Source organism: Macrotis lagotis, chromosome X (genome assembly GCF_037893015.1).
Source record: "Macrotis lagotis isolate mMagLag1 chromosome X, bilby.v1.9.chrom.fasta, whole genome shotgun sequence".
Classification (NCBI taxonomy): domain Eukaryota; kingdom Metazoa; phylum Chordata; class Mammalia; order Peramelemorphia; family Peramelidae; genus Macrotis; species Macrotis lagotis.
In genome coordinates this window covers 206,861,110-206,878,435 of record NC_133666.1, presented here as the reverse complement: position 1 = coordinate 206,878,435, position 17,326 = coordinate 206,861,110, and the positions used below count along the sequence as shown (strand labels likewise).

Below are 17,326 nucleotides of genomic sequence, written 5' to 3'. Positions count from 1 at the left end.
CACACTTTCATAGTCCTTTGGATATAAATTTATATCCTTCAGATATAAGTCATTCACCAGAATAATTGAATCAGTTCATAACAACACCCATAATGCAGTAGTATCCCAGTTTTCTCATATCCCTTCCAGCATTTCTCAATTAACTTTTTTGTCATTTCCCTATGTGAGATGGTTTCTCAGCGTTGTTTTAACTCACATTTTTCCTAATCAACCAGTGATTTGGAGCATTTTTATATGAATAAAGATAGCTTTGATTTCTTTATTTGAAAACTTTCTGTTTAAATCCTTTGATCATGTATCAATTGGGGAATGACTTGTATTCTTAAAATTTTGACTCAGTTTGAGAAATGAGGCCTTTGACACAATGAAATTTTGGAGAATAAGTTGTAGCACAGATCCCCATAAAAGAAAACTTTTTAAACCCTATTGCCTTTTTCTGTTCAGTTATCTGGAGAAACTGTTGAAGGAGTAAATAATATTGATGAAACGTGAAGTGTTTATTAAAACAGCTTACTACAAGCAGAACCTCCAAATTTTAAGTGATTAAAACCAGTAATTATTCATATTTTTCTTTTTGTTTATAATTCTAATTGTACTTTTGTTTCTTTTGCAAATTCCTTTGCTGAACTATCCTATGATATCTTTCCAATTCTGTTGTTGTTGAGGCATTTCAATCATGCCCATTTCACTACAATCCCATTTGCTATGTTTGTTGTGTACCTGAAGCTGAATTTGAACTCAAATTATACTAACTCCAGAGGCAGAAATCTGTCCACTGTGCCTCCAAGCTGCAACCAATTTTTAGTGGTATACTAATCTCCTCAACTTCAGTGAATCTAGATTTTATTTAAATTCCTCTTCCTGTTCATCCTCAATGTCTAATGTAATAGAGGATTTATTCATTACAGTGCTATGCTTTTTTCTATATTTACTAATTCATCCAAACTAAATTCAGCTATTTACAATGCACTGATCAGACCTCTAAAATATTGAAATGGAAAACCATTTTTACCCCCAAGGAAAACTTACAACCTATTTGGGAAGACAACAGGAGAAACTAGAATACAGTACATGACAATATATTATTCAGTGCTAGATTTCATAGGGATTTATCAAGGAAAACACCATGAGGAAATTAAGTCTTGATATTGGTCCTGAAGAAAGTACAAGATTTATATTTTCCAAAAAATGTGAAAGATGAAGAGAATTAGAGAGAACAATATTATAAGAAAAGGCCAGAGGAAGTCAAAGACAAAAGACATATGTGTGTCTGTGTATCTCAGTGTGTGTGTGTGTGTGCCTTATTTTCAATCTCTCCCTGTCTACTGCTCCTTCTCTACTGTCTAAAAATATACCCACATCTTCCTCTTTCTGAAAAAATTCTCACTTGATCCTTCCATCCCTTATAATTATTATCATTTAACTTTTCTGCCCATTGTGGCCAAATGTTTTGAAAAAATAATCTAAAATGGGTAGTTTCACTTACTCTCTTGTCTCATTTTTTATCTCTTTCAGTCTAGTTTCTGACCTCTTCGTTTCACTGAAAAATGTTCATTCCAAAGTTACCAATGATTTCTTATCTACTTTTCTCAATCTCCATTTTTCTTAATCTCTATATTTGACACTGTCAGAAGCCCTTTTCTCTTTGATAGTCTTCTTTCTAAGTTTTTTGAGACACCATTCTCTTCTGTTTATTCTCCTATCTTTCTGATTTTCCCTTTTTTTTTTTTTGGCTGGATCCCATATAGGTATCTTCCTGGGCTTTATCTTAGACCGTCTTCTCTATTCCTTCTTTACAGCTTTCCTTGATGATCTTTTTATGTCCCATTAATTATCATCTCTATGTTAATGATTCTCAAAACTACCCATCATCTCCTAACTTCTCTGCTAACTTCCATTCTTGCAAATCCAACTGCCTTCCATCCATCTTGTTCTGGATATTCAATAGACATCTTAAACTCAAGATGTCAAAATCAGACCTCATTGTTTTCCTCCCTAAACCTTACCACTTCCTAAGTATCATATTTCTGTAACAGCATTCCCTCAGTCCCTTAAACTTGCAATTTAGGTGTCATCCTTGATTCCTCACTATCTCTCATTGCTCCTGACCCAATCTGTTGCCATTGCCTTTTTTTTGTTTTTGTTTTTTTAGATTTTTCAAGGTAATGGGGTCAAGTGGCTTACCCAAGGCCACAGGGCTAGGTAATTTTTAAGTGTCTGAGGTTGGATTTGAACTCAGGTACTCCTGACTCCAAGGCCAGTGCTCTATCCACTGGGCAACCTAGCCACCCTTGCCATTGCCTTTTAACTTCTCCTTTGCAATATCTCTTGAATTTTCCTTCTTTCCTCTGATACTGCCACCACTCTGTTATATGTCCTCAATCACCTGACATTAGGACTATTTCAGTAATCTTCAGATGGATCTGTCTGCTTCAGTTCTATTCCCACTCCAATCTATAGTCCATTCAGTCATTGAAGTGATTTTCCTTAAATTCAAGTCCAACCACATCACTCCCCAGGGACTCCCTATTAATTCTAGGATTACAGAAAAGTCCTCTGTTTGATCTTCAAAGTCCCCTTCCAGTCTTCTTTCACCTTACTTCCTGTAACATGCTCTTCCATACACTGCCATTGGTCCTTTTCATAGTTCCACAAACAAAATACTCTATCTTGAGATTCTAAGCATTCTTTGGCTGTCCTCTTTTTTTCATCTTCTCCAAGTGGCTTACCTGCCTTCCTTGAAATCCTTGCTAAAATTTTGTTTTATAAAAACCTTTAACAATCCTGGTCTCCTTCCCTCCTGCCACTCCCATTTAACTGTGAGAGCAGGGATTATCTTTTCTTTTTGTAATCCCATAGTTCAGCAAGGTGTCTTACATGTTGTAGGTATTTAATTATGATTCATACATTGCCAGAATTAGCTCAGCATTTGGGTGACTGAAAGAAAGTATGGAGTAGAAGTATTAAACTGACACCAAACTTAAGGTCTACAAAACTATTGTGTTTGCCTTGTTGTATCCCTGTGAAGCCTAGAGAGTGTATTATTTCCATGACAGAAAACTGAATCACTTTAATTTGAATTATTTTAGGGCACCTGAAGATCACATGGTAAGATAGGGTGCTGTACAATGAGGTCCTTTCTCCTTCCCTTTGGTACTGTTCAGACAACTCCTTCCCAGAAATATTTAAGGGGATCAAAGGGTAGTATTTTTGTGATGTTCCTTCATTTCATCAATATGGGGAAGTGAATCTGTCACTTTATATGTGAATGTGTATTTACCCTGAAGAAAGGAACTATTCTAATTTCCCAGAAAATAAAAACAGAACATATTAATTTTTGCTCCAAAAGACACATTAGAGTTTGTTTTTCAGGAAATGTCTAATTTTTTCCACATACAACAATCTACATTTATTCATTTATTCACGTACATTTAATCAGGTCCATTCCTTATCAATTAAACACATTATTTGTGTGTTCTGTCTATACTCCAATTGATCATTTGACAATAAGTTTCCAGTTTTTCTATTTACATAGGTTTTTATCTTTCATCCAAAGGCACTTACTTGGGTATTTATTTATTTAATTATAATGTATGTTATCATTTATTTTAAGAATCAATTATAAAATAATAATCCTATATTAATATTATAATTTTATAATTCAATATGCCCATTATCTTTGCAATGAATATACTAAATGTGTCCTTCTGGCTGATGGATCTTAACTGGGGCTTATTTTTGTGATAGGACTAATATTATGAGCATCCTGAAAAAAATTATTCAGGGGTTTCATCGCTACTTGGAAGGTAAAGAAAAATTATTATCAAACTCCTTCAAAAAAAGAAAAGGGTAGTCCCTTAGCAGAAGCCTTTAAGGGGGCAATTATTTGGCACTATTTCTCTAATAGGGCTCCTAGGGAGGAGGTGATGGCCGGGGAAACTGGCTACTGAATGAATACAGGGTTAATTAAGGTCACGTTCTTTTATCTCCTCACTAGAAAGGAACCTGACTTGTAAATGAAGAATTCATTATTGTGCCAGAGTAGACATTATATTGTGGTAGTCCTGATGTTCTGGGTTCTGTTTCTGCTTTTCATCACTTTACATTGAGAGAAATTGTGAATTGCAAAAATCTAAGACCACTATGAATCAGATTGTTGAGATCTTAGAATCATTCCAAAGTGAAGACCTGAAACCTTGGATTTCTGGTCTCTTCTACATGTGGCCATTCCTTGGTGTGTATGGACATGTTAGTAGGAGAAAAGAGTGAGCATTGCATTCTTTGGTTATTTATTTTGTTTTTTCTATCTTTTCATTCTCCCCCCCCCCCCCACCACAATACAGTCCATGGCAACATTCTTGTATTCCTGAAGTTGTCCAGTAACATTCCCAAAGTCATTTAAATGGTGGAAAGTCCTCTACAATGCTGTTAGGATCTTCTTAATAAGCGATGGAATACAATAGGGCAATTACTCTCCTTTTTGTCCATCCTACTCCTTTCCTTCCTAATATATACATATACATATATATATATATATATAAATTTTGCTATTTTCCTAAAAATCAAGAATTTTTTTCCTAAGACTTGAGTCAACCAGGCAACAAAGTTTCTAAAAGTCTTGTTGCTGATGCAACTTCTTGATAGATGTAGGCTGTATTTTTGCATGGTTTCCTGATTACTTAAGGATATATTTATGGGGCAGCTAGATGGCATAGTGGATAAAGCACCAGCCTTGGAGTCAGGAGTACCTGGGTTCAAATTCGGTCTCAGACACTTAATAATTACCTAGCTGTGTGGCCTTGAGCAAGCCACTTAACCCCATTTGCCTTGCAAAAAAACCCAACAACTATAAAAAAAGGATATATTTAAAAAAAACCCTAAAAACCCTGTCCATGAGGAATCAGAGACCCTTACAACTTGATTTGTTCCTTCATATTTACTCTTAGTGGGGCCAGTGCTTGAGCCAAGTTCTATATATTATTAAATATCCTTTACCTAGGAAAACTTTCCTTTTTGGTGATTATTGAATGATCTATTAGTGTCTCATTCCTTCTTTTATTGACTCTAAACTTTTATTTTCCTCAGTTATATCCTGAGGATGACATGGTCTAAAAGTTTATCATTTGTAGTTTATCTGATTATTAGTCTTCTGATCTTAGGCTCTTTCTGAGATGACAGATATGAGGTTCATTATTGGACTGCATTTGAAGTCTTCATTGTTTTCTAAAAATCTGTCAGACCTTACTATCTGCTGATGCAGGGTTGTGATGAAGCATCAGAAAATTCAGAATCATGATAAGATATCAGAGAAGGATTTTAGTGATAGCCCTGTGATATAACTGAGAAATTACAGTTAACATTTGACAATTTTCATGAAATGAATCAAAAGTCAAATGTGATGCAGACAACACTTATTGCCTATGTTTACTGATTCAGTTGTATTATTTGACATTCATCTATGAACTTATTTGTCAAATATTAATCTACCCAAAGAAAAAGTTTTTTTCAATTAAAACATTTATCAAATACTTTTCAAAACACTCTCTTGTATGATTAGGCTAGTATTTTTGTGGACAAATTTAAAATATGGCAAAGTAGTAATATATAGGAATTCAATAAATGGTTTTGCTTTTTTAAAAATGAATTTAATGTCTTAACTAAATTAATAAAATTAATTTAATTAATACTAATTTTTAATTTATTTAAATCCTTGGTATTTTGGCATAATGTTCTCAAGATTTCCACTACACTAAAAATATGGGGAAAATAAAGATTAAGAAACTTTAAAAAAATCACCCAGACTGGTTTTACTGTATTTGCTATTATCATGCATTACTAAATCTCTAATATCCTTTAACCTTAAAGAATCATATCAACTTAGGTTTGGGCATTTATCTTGCATTAATAAGTATGGAGTAGATAATGTGCTGGAACTGTAGTCAGGGATACCTGAGTTTAATTCCCGCCTCATTTTAGCTGAGAGAACCTGGGAAGTTTACTCTTTCTGCCTCAGTTTCTTCTATGTATTTTTATCTAATTATATGCAAAGATAGTTTTCAACATTCATCTTTTTTTTTTTTAGGTTTTTGCAAGGCAATGGGATTAAAGTGGCTTGCCCAAGGGCCACAGAGCTAGATGACTATTAAGTGTCTGAGTTTGGATTTGAGCTCAGGTACTCCTGACTCCAGGGCCAGTGCTCTATCCACTGTGCAACCCAACCACCCCACACATTCATCTTTTTGTAAATGTTTTAGTTCCATATTTTTCTACCACTCTCCTTCCTTCCCTCCTCCCTACCCATGACAACAAATAATCTGGCATAAGTTTATACACATAAAATTGTATTTAATCTATTTCCACATTAATCATGTTATGAAAGAAGAATTAGAACTAAAGGGGGGAAAATCATGAGAAAGAAAGAAAAAGCATAAAAGAAGTTTTAAAAAGTGAATACTGTATGCTTTACTCTGCATTTAGACATCATACTTTTTTTCTCTGATTGTAGATGGCATTTTTCACCATAGGTCTTTTAGAATTGTCCTTGATCACTGGACTTCTGAGAGGAACTGAGTCCATTATAGCAGATCATCTCACCATTGTGAGATTGTTGTTAGTGTGTATAATGTTCTCCTGGTTCTGTTCACCTCATTCAGCATCAGTTCATTCAAGTCTTTCCAGGCTTTTCTAAAGTCCACTCAGTCATTATTTCTACTATTTTTTTTTAGTCATGATTTCTTATAGAACAATAGTACTCCATCACATTCATATACTATTAACTTGTTTAGTCATTTGCCAATTGATGGGCATCCCCTTAATTTCCAATTGTTTGCCATTACAAAAAAAGCTGCAGTAAAAAATTTTTGTACTTGTGGGTCTTTTTCTTTTCTTTTTCTAATGATCTCTTTGGGATACAAAACTAATAGTGGTATTAATGGATCAAAGGGTATTTGCACAGTTTTATTGCCCTTTGGGCATAGTTTCAAATTGCTTTCCAGAATGGTTGGCTCAGTTCACAATTCCCCCCCCCCCCACACACACACAGTGCATTAGTGTCCCTTTCCCACATTCTCTCCAACATTGATCATTTTTGTCATTTTAATGAATCTGATAGGTGTGAGATAATACAATTGTTTTAATTTGCATTTCTCTCATCAGTAATGATTTAGAGCACCTTTTCATATGACTATAGTTTTAATTTCTTCATCTGAAAAATACCTGTTAATAACCTTTCACCACTTCTCAATTGGAGAATGGCTTGTATTCATCACATAAATTTGTCTCAGTTCTCTATATATTTTAGAAACAGTCCTTTATCAGAAACACTAGCTGTGAAAATTATTTACCAGCTTTCTGCATTCCTTGTAATCTTGGTTGCAATAGTTTTATTTGTGCAATTTTTAAAAAAAATTAATGTAATCAAAATTGTCCAATGTGCAATTTATAATGTTCTCTGTCTCTTGTTTGATCATAAACTCCTCCCTTTTCCTTGGATCTGACTGATAAATTATTCCTTGTTCTCCTAATTGGCTTATGGTATTATCCTTTATGTTTAAAACCTGTACCCATTTCAACCTTATTTTGTTATAGGGTGTGAGATGTTGGTCTATGTCTGATTTCTGGCATACTATTTCCCAATTTTTAGCAATTAGTGATTTCTTGTCCTAGAAGGTGAAGTCTTTGGATTTATCAAATGCCTCAGTTTCTTTATCCGTAAAATAATAGTCCCTCCCTCCCAGGGTTGTTGTAAGGATCAAATGAAATATTTTTGAGGAGCTTTGCTAACCTTCAAGTTTTTTATATATGTTGGTTATAAGAATTCTTAACTCCCTCAGATATTTTTTTAAGATGATGTATTTTCTCTTGATATCGAGTCAGAATATTAAGTAGCATTGAGTACCATTCCAAAGGAAGGGCAGGAGGGTTGAAGCTTTGATGTGTACTAGGAACTCTTCTCAATTTAACAACATAGATGCCTGTGGGGCTTTTAAGGGATCCTACAGATTAAAACAGATTTTTTTTATCTACATGTAGTACTTTCATGAAAAATGAAGTCACTTAAAAATGGGAATATGTCAAGAAAATTTTCTTTTAAAGGATGCACAAAACCAGGTGGAAAAGATTTGTTTCTAATTTCTGTGAATTCATGTAGTAGTGGTTATATGGTTGCTTGCTTTCACACTTCAGTGCTTGTCGATTTGGAGTCTGGAAACAAAAGGGCTTTATTCTCTGCCTTTATTCTCAATTCGATTTTTTTTTCTTATTTAAGCATCGAATAAACACAGGAACGCAAGAAAACATTTGCAGAAAGGGTTGTGCTTGGAAAGAATGTTTGAAAACAACTAAATCCTGAGAGTGAAGGCAGCAATGGTTGTCTCAGTGATAAAGGCTGCAAAACGGTGTTACTAGCTCCTTACTGATCAAGTCATTGGTTTTCCGGTCACTGGATACGAGTATTTTTTTTTCCTCCTAATATGACAGAATCGCACATTTACCGACACCTTCTGTTCCCAGTGTTTAAGATTTGTTATAAATAAATAAAATGTGGAGTGGATGATGCTGTAATTGAAATGGCAGCATGATTTTATTTTATTGCAGGTTTCTCAACCCCTATCTAGTGTACTGATACTTGCAAAATAAAACGCTTTTTTCCTAGACACCCCTCCTACTTCCTTTCCCTCTCCCTTTCTCTCTACTTGTCCCCCACCCCCAAGTGTTTTTGTATGTGTGTGTATCTCAACCCTCTACAGTAGCCAAGAGAAAGCCTCTAGCCAATCATAAGGCTCGGTTTCATAAAAGCTGGATTCTGATTGGCCAAACGAGAAATAGAATTGGGAACAAAGAAAAGCCCCTTTCAGGTATAGAGCGAGCTTCTTTTTGCTCTACTCTCCTCCCTCTGTGTATATGTATGTGCGTTCAGTTCTGATTTCAATTTTGCAGTACAGGCTTGTATATTGGTGCACAGGGGGCTTTTTGTTTGTTTTTATTTTTTTAATTTTAAAAAAGGAAGGTTTGTGACACTTGATGGTCCGTCTTAATAAATTTATTGAAGAGATAATAATTTTAAAAAATAAAGCGGCTGCAACAAAACATATTCAATGCAGGTAGAAGGAAAAGGTCAACTCGATCCAATACAGACCGTAAGTACGGTTTAATGGTGTGTATATAGCACGTAGAGGGGATTTCATGCAGGGGAATGTACGAGTTTTATGCGTTGCCATTACAGTGTTTTGCTCGAATTAAAAAACAAAACAAAACAAAACACGAAGGGATTAGCTTAATATTGAGCAGAGGGTGAAGCCTCTTCACACAAATTAGGCTAGATCGGGAGTGGGTGGGGGGAGGGAAGTATTTAAAGTATATTACCTTTTTAGGTATTTTTTTTTTACTAACCAGGAGAATAAAAGTGACACAATTACATACCAGTCTGCATAGTCTCCATTCTCCTACCCCACCCAACCGCCTGCACTTACATAGAGGAAACAAGTAGCTCCCATGAAGAAAAATCTTGGGAGATAGAGAAGTGATTACACGGGAACGAACTGATATATTTTTTTTGTCCCCTGTCACTTAATAAGGACCGACTATTTAATATTGTGCTAGGGAAAACACTCATTATTAGTGATGGTGATTATTACCGTTTTTCCACCTCTTTCCAAAAAGCCAAGAGCAACCCGCCATTAAACACAAAAACCCAATCCAAATAAATCCACTAACAGCCACGGTGATGTGTTTATTGCAGAAGTTAGTCTGGAAGCTAGCAAATGTTTTTCTTTATTACCTATTTCTTCTCCATATCTTTCCCATATCTTCCCTTTCCCAATCCCTGCTTCCGCTCCCCACCCCCACCCCCCCCTCTTATAAACTACTACAAATTGGAGATAACTTGAGGAAAGGTTTATAACGTGTTTCTTTAAAACATATGCTTTGCCTTCGTGTTCAGTACATTTCACTCATTCCTAACTTCAGGGATCTTGTTCTCAGAGAAATGTTTCACATTCATAACTTGTAGCTGTGCCAACAGTGGAAGGAGGAGGAGGGTATAAAGGAGGAATTGGAGAGGAGAGGTGGGGGAGGGGGAGGAGAGGGAGGGAACAGACTTTAAGATTTTTTTTAAAGACCAGATCAGTATTTTCTGGATACGCTTGTCACCCATTTTTGTTCTCACGACAACCAATTGAGCCCTTGATCCTCACGTGATGTGAAAGGCTTGAACTGTAACAAAATCGTTCCTTTTAGATGGTTGGTTGTTGCTAACTCGCCCATCCCCCCACCGACATTTCCTGCAGACCAACTCTTTACCTTCAATCCATCAACAATTCATTACAGCTTTTAGGTTCCAAACGCCAGCTAATTAAAAATACTAAGCCAACCTCCAAGACCATCAGACTAATGCAGCAGAGGGGTTGGGCAGAGGAGCGGAGGGAGAGAAAAAATAAATAAAAGGGAGATGCGCCATTTGCTGCAAGCAGAAAAAACGTCCAGAAAAAAAAAGGTCGCGTTTTTCTTTTTGGACTCTAATTACCGAGTTACCACATGACCGATTGGCTTGAATGACAGTGGAATTTTCCTTCTCCCGGACATCACTTGGAATTTTTTTTCCCTTTATGTTGTTAAACATAAAACGGGAAAAGATCAAGCTCCCTTCTGAACAAATGTTTTTATAACTGATTTATCAGATCACTGAATCATTCACCCAGACCCTTTTCTTTTCTCTCCCCTTTTCCAAACACCCCTCCTCCAACCCATCCCTTCTTCCTCCCTCACCCCACAAATTCCTCCACCCCATCACCCCCCCCTCCCCACTCCACCCCCACCCCCCACCCCCCCCACTCCTCAACCCTTGTCTCAAGTTAGTTCAAGAAACAAATCTGTCAGGACGGGAGAAAAAAAAATGCCACTTCCCGACTAACAGGAAAAATCCAGCCCAGATTTTCAGTCCTTTCTTTCTTCTTTCCTTTCACTAATTTGTCCTGATGTTAGCACATTCTTTCTTGTTATGAACTGGACGCCTGTAGGTTGGTTACACGGGATCATTACTTACTGATCACGATGACTCAAGGCTGGAATTGAAGACGGAATGTTAAGTTGGGAAAACTTTTTAAAGCCATTTTTTGGCTATCATTCTTGATGCTTGTTAAGAGGGGAAAAAAACACCCTTGGTGCTTCTGTTCTGAATGTGAAACATTATCTTCCAGCTGTACAGTAACATATTTTTTGAGGAGAAAAGGACTCCTTATGCGTTTGCCAAAGGGGAGGGGAAGGAATGAAGTGTGTGCTGTGTGTGTGTGTGTGTGTGTGTGTGTGTGTGTGTGTGTGTGTGTGTGTGCGTGTGTGCTGGGGGGATAATGTTATCGAGTGATTATTCTGACTGAGATGTGTTACTTGGTTTCTGCTTCTTGATCATCTGATGTTTAAGTAAAATGAGGCACAGGGTTGTTGCTGAGTCGAGTGGGAACAGCATTGTGATTTGCTGGCCTAATTAAAAATGATAAAGGATTAAAGGTAAGCAATATGTGTGTGTATGTATATCTATCTATCTATCTATATAATATTTGGCAATCAACTGTTTAAAAAGGGGACAGATCCCTTTAAAAAGCATTTTAACTGATCTTTGTCAAACACACACTCATTTGCGGTCACTGAGGCCACCTTGGTGTAGATCACTTAAAGTGTATGTCTTAATCAGGTTCCTATACAGTCAGTAATACTATATTTAACCGACTGAGCAATTCTGTGACCTGGGAGGAGTACTTGAGGCTTATTTTAGATGTTACATTTTCTAAAGGACACCCATTCTTTGTTTCAGCAATTTTCATTCTTGAGGGCGAGCACACACACACACACACAGGCACACAACACAAAGGAGGTGTGAGGTGTTTGTATAGGAGTTGTTGGTCCTTTTTTTGTTATTGAATTAAAAAAAAGCTTGTTTAGGATTTTTCTATATTGTTTTGTTTTTGATGAAGATTTAGAATTGAGATGGTGGTGGTGGGGAGGATTTAGACAGGAAAGGCATCCTGAAAACGAAATTTAAAACTTCAAGGGTCATACATTTTAAAACTAAAATTAAAGAAATTCAGGAGGGGTTATTTCCTTCCTTTCTTTCTCCCTGTTATTTTAGGTGTTGTACAGACCCTGAATCCATTTGTGTGTGTGTGTGTGTGTGTGTGTGTGTGTGTGTGTGTGTGTGTGTGTGGTTGTTCTTAGCTTTCTGGATATGAATTAGATTCTTAAATTATTTTAAAAAAATGTTTTTATCTTGAGTATATTTTCCTATTTGAAAAACAAAATCACAGAAACCTACTTTGGACAGTGGAAAACAGTACATGAGTTACCTTTATTCTATACCTTACCCTTCTATCCCTTACTTACTCCCTAACTCCCCAATATTAATTGTCTTATATTCTGGTAACACCCAGACAAGAAATATTCGACTTTTCCCCCCCTCACAGGAAAAGATGAACCTGGACTGCAGGGTATAGACCCGGGACACATACCTGGGGCAGGAAAAAGAAGTGGAAGAGACGACTTTTTTTTTCTTTAAGAGAAAGCCCGGTGGAGATAAACGAATGTCCCCTCATCACCAAAGGAAAGTTCATCGGATTTTCATTCTAGAAATCTTGTTTTCAGGATGTCAGTGAACATTTCCACTGCAGGAAAAGGTGTGGATCCAAACACAGTTGATACTTATGACAGTGGTGATGATTGGGAAATTGGGGTTGGGAATTTAATAATAGATTTGGACGCTGATTTGGAGAAGGACAGACAGAAATTTGAGATGAATAATTCCAATAACAGCACTAGCAGCAGCAGCTCCAAGGATTGTGGGAGTTTGGCTTCCAGTGGGGCTAATGCTACCACCGTCTTAGCTGATGGCCTAAAATTTGCTTCTGTTCATCCCTCTGCTCCCCAGGGGAATTCACACAAAGAGACCAGCAAATCAAAAGTGAAAAGGAGTAAAACTTCTAAGGATGCTAATAAATCTCTGCCTTCTGCTGCCTTGTATGGGATTCCTGAGATCAGCAGTGCTGGTAAGAGGCAGGAAGTCCAAGGGCGCCCTGGAGAGGCAACTGGCATGAATTCAGCACTGGGTCAAAGTGTGAGCAGCAGCAGCTGTGGCAACCCAAACAGCAATAATACCAATACCAGCACCAGCACCACTATTGCTGCCACAGGGGCAGCCTCTTGTGGGAAAAATAAAGAGGAGAAAACAGGTAAAAGTCAGAGCAATAGAGGCTCCAAGAGGGATAAGGATGCAGGGAAATCCAGGAAAGACAAGCATGACCTGCTTCAGGGCCATACCAATGGCAGTGGTGGCCAGGCCCCCTCTGGGGGGCACCTGTATGGCTTTGGGGCCAAGGGCAATGATGGCGGGAGTCCCTACCACTGTGGGGGCACTGGGAGTGTCCCCTCCTCCACTGGAGGGGAAGTTAGCAAAAATGCCCCGGATTCAGGGCTCTTGGGGAACTCTATTTTGGTAAAGAAAGAAGAGGAGGAGGAGGAGAACCACAGGCGAATCAAGAAACTGAAAACAGAGAAGGTAGGACAAGTCACCTTCTTAGATCTTCACCTCTCTGTTTGCTTTTATGTGGGTGCCTTTTCCTATGTATATCATAATCATAGTTTGCTTTTTGGTCTTAATGGCATTTGTATTATGTTGCCCTTATTATTATTTAATAACTTGAGTGCATTATTTACTTAGTTCATTATTGTACTGAATAGTGTTATTATTGTGGCATCATTGATCACTTCATAAATGGAAGTAAAAGTGTATGGATTTTGTGAGTGCTAAAGGGAGAGACAGAGGCAGAGGCAAAGGCAGAGACAGAGAAGAAGGGAGAGGGAGGGAGGAACAGGGAGGGAAGGGAGAGAGAGGAAGAAAAAAGAGAGAGAGAGAGAGAGAGAGAGAGAGAGAGAGAGAGAGAGAGTCAGTCAATCAGATTTCCTCAGAAGTAGAAGTTCATTTTCTGCTGCAGATGGGCATCTGGCCAGTTTGTAAGTTAGTGTGTGCTTTGTAATGGGACAGAAGGTTCATGAGCCCACTTAACTCTCCATTTAGTAATATTTCTGCTGTTGTGTCCTTGAGTTCAAGGGTCCTTCTCTTGGAAAGGTGTATCAAGAATTGTCTTTTGTATGTTTTCATACTTTTTAACCTCCTCTAAAGGAATTTGCTTTAGATTTTATAACCCAGCACAGATTTATGTTAGAGATGTTCCTCTCGTTAATGAACCAAATGCCATGTTTTAGCATACTGTTTCATGAAAGTAAATTAAATCCAGAATGAGGTTAAAGAGGTCCTTGTATACCATGGCATCACCCTCAGCAGCATATTATTTTTCTGTGTAAAACTCCCTAATGGGAGGGACACTTTTCCTCTTGATTGGTTTGTGACTACATGGGTTTTTACCATTTACCAGCTGAAGCTGAAATTGAAGAGATGAAATGAGACAGGGAGGTTGGCGTGTTATATTGTGTTCATGACATAGGAAAAACAACTTAGGTGATGTCTAACAGGAAAAAAAAATAGAAATTGTTGAATTTGATCAGTCTGGATAATTCACACAATCATCACTCCCTAACCCTCTTATGGTTTTTAAAAAAATTTCTCTTAATTCTATAATTAGATTATATAAGATAAAGCCCTTAAAAATACTTACCCCCTTTATTGCCTGAGAAATGAGGTCAGAGTCTCTTATCATATTGCATTCAGATTGCCTCTGTTGAAGAGCAGAAATTGCTCTGTCCAGAGGATAAAGGGTTTTTATCATGTATTTAGTTGGGAGAGGGATTTGTGTGCTCATAGATTATAATGAAATGTCAAAAGAATTCTATAGGTTGTGATTTGCAAAAACAAATCTATGATCCTGCTGTTAACTTATGTCATGATTGTCTGGGGATGTTCTTAGAATTCCCTCTCTTTCCCATCTCTAATTTCCAGGGCCTGGATTGTGACAGTGAAATTGTTAGTTATTAATTTGCATAGTAACTTCTAGAGATCTCTTTGAGGTAGTATTTGAGTATTTAAACTGAATTTTAAAAGTTAAGCAACTCTTTTGCCTTATTGATGTGGAAACTATGTTGAGCTTTATTAATGTGCAGAAATTTCATAGCAAGTGCTTCTTTTTTCAAATGAACTGTTGATGAATAATATTAGACTTGGTAAAATAATCACATTTTAAAGTAAATTACTGTTATGTTTTTAGTATAAACTTGTTCTTAATACAGTTCTTCATTTTATTTGAAAGGTGTCCTCAAATCTTATTATTAACTTGGTACAGTAGGACACTTACTTTTTGTTGCCAATTGTCTTCAAATTGCAGTTCTAATCTGCTTTAACCATCTAGATAAATTGCTCTAATCCAGTCTTCACAATGGCTGTGGTTAAAGAGTCAGAGGCATTTGATTGGATTCAGTGGCTGCCTGGAATGTGGGAGGTGCTGCCCTTTTGCATCCCCCTTAGCCTTTTAATCTTTCAGCCAAATGTTCACATTCAACAATTTTGTTTAGCTGGCAATAGGGACATTTCTGTATCTCAAAGACTGCTGTCATGGCAACAGAGATTAGAGTGTTAGATGCTCTAATTTTTTTCAGTTTTTGTGTTCTTTTCTCAAATCACAGAGGAAATTACACGAAGAATTAAATTATTATTATATATGCAAGTCATCATCAATCAGCATAATGTCAGTGTGAAAGATAATTTGTATAACCTAACTTGTGAACAAATATGCCATCTAATATTGGAGAGAGAGAACACTGTTTTTATTCATTGCTGTACCTTGTTGAAATAATAGCTGCATTTCCAGTGATACCCACTGTTGGCACACCATGACTTCAGGGAAGGCTTCACATGGCCAAATTGTGTAGTGTTAGTCATTGTCTATCAAACTGCCATGTTGGCTTAGTGTCTTAAACAACATCCCTTAGGGCTTCCTCCTTACCCCCACTGTAGAACAATTTCTTTAAAGAATGTTTCCTCACCTTGGCACTTGAAAGGAGAACTCTGCATAATAGTACTCTTGTAAGCACCTTTTATTTGCTGTAATAATAACTAAACTTCGATCCAGACAATATTATCTAATGATGTAAGAATATTTTAATATCAAAAGAGACAGCTTTCATTTATAGTGACTTCAATGTTGATACTTTATTTTAAAAAATCTCTGTGAAGAAATGATTCTTGAGATCCTGGGATAAAGACTTCAATGAACACTTTTAATGTTCAAATTTAGAAAATTACATCAAATACCTGAATGATAATTTTTCACTGTAAATAAAAGCTGAAGGAGGTCAATTGTTTATATTTGTTTGTTCTGTTGGCAGGTCTCAAATATATTCATAAAAGTGACTGTCACTATTAGACTTTCACAGAATGCTTATCTATTTATGGTCTGTTTATTTGTTTTCCTCACCACAGAAAGTCATGTAACACATGATAAATTATATCTTATTAAGCACTGGCTGTGTTCTAGTGATTCTCTTATGCTGAAACTGCAAGTATCTTGTAGAAGTCATCACTCCCTAAATATGTGAAACAAAGTAAAAATGTTATAATTTTAAAATAGTTGAACGATATTCACACAATCCATTTTTTTTTGTTGTTATGCCACTGGGGACATGTCTGAATAAATAGATTTGATAGCTAGTCTAACAGCTTCGAGATTTGTAGTGTTTAAACTGTCCTTACTCCCTCCTTTCCCTCCCCCACCACCTTGAAGTACAATAATAGCTTCCTATTCTGGATAAGAAGCATCTTCTTGTACAAGGTTATGGATTTAACATCTGGGCACTGGAATGCTCAGCTTGTGCAAATGATCATATTTGCACATCTTTATATCTAGATATAATATATTTATATCTGTGGTATATTACACACATCCATACACACACACACACACACACACACACACATACACACACATATATTATATATATATACTTGTGTCAAATGATTAAAAAAATCTTCTAAAAGGAAGATATATGATGAAAAATGAAAAAGATAAGACCTTGTAGTTGTATCTTGTATTTTTTCAGAGAATTAGTCTGCTAACTCATTTCCCCTGAAATATTTTACTTTACATAAAATTGAGTTCTGAATCCTCCCTTCTTTAAGTTAACACCTGTTTTGAAGGTTATCAGTAATTAAAATTTCTCCCCAAAGCAGTTTTTTGGTGAGTGGGGTGAGCAGTTTAAGAACCTGCCTCTCTTAATAGGAAATATGTTTTTCAAATAGCTATTTCCCTTCCCCCAAATTCTGCTTGGAGAGGGCAGTTTATCCACTGTGAAATAAAAGGGCAGAAAGGTCACTTGCTGTAATTAAAGAACAAAT

The 17,326-nt window shown here is 36.5% G+C and overlaps 1 protein-coding gene across 8 annotated transcripts in view; it reads left to right on the top strand.

The window, feature by feature from the left end:
- The first annotated feature begins 8,860 nt into the window (after positions 1-8,860).
- Positions 8,861-17,326, top strand: part of ZNF608 (zinc finger protein 608) — a 206,189-nt gene continuing 197,723 nt past the window's right edge. For 5 of the 8 annotated variants that reach the window (XM_074201378.1, XM_074201376.1, XM_074201372.1 and 2 more), the window contains exon 1: positions 11,511-13,540. In XM_074201378.1, coding sequence (XP_074057479.1) covers positions 12,632-13,540 — 909 coding nt within the window. In that variant the 5' untranslated portion in view covers positions 11,511-12,631. The other 3 variants (XM_074201374.1, XM_074201373.1, XM_074201380.1) reach the window with 3 other exon arrangements.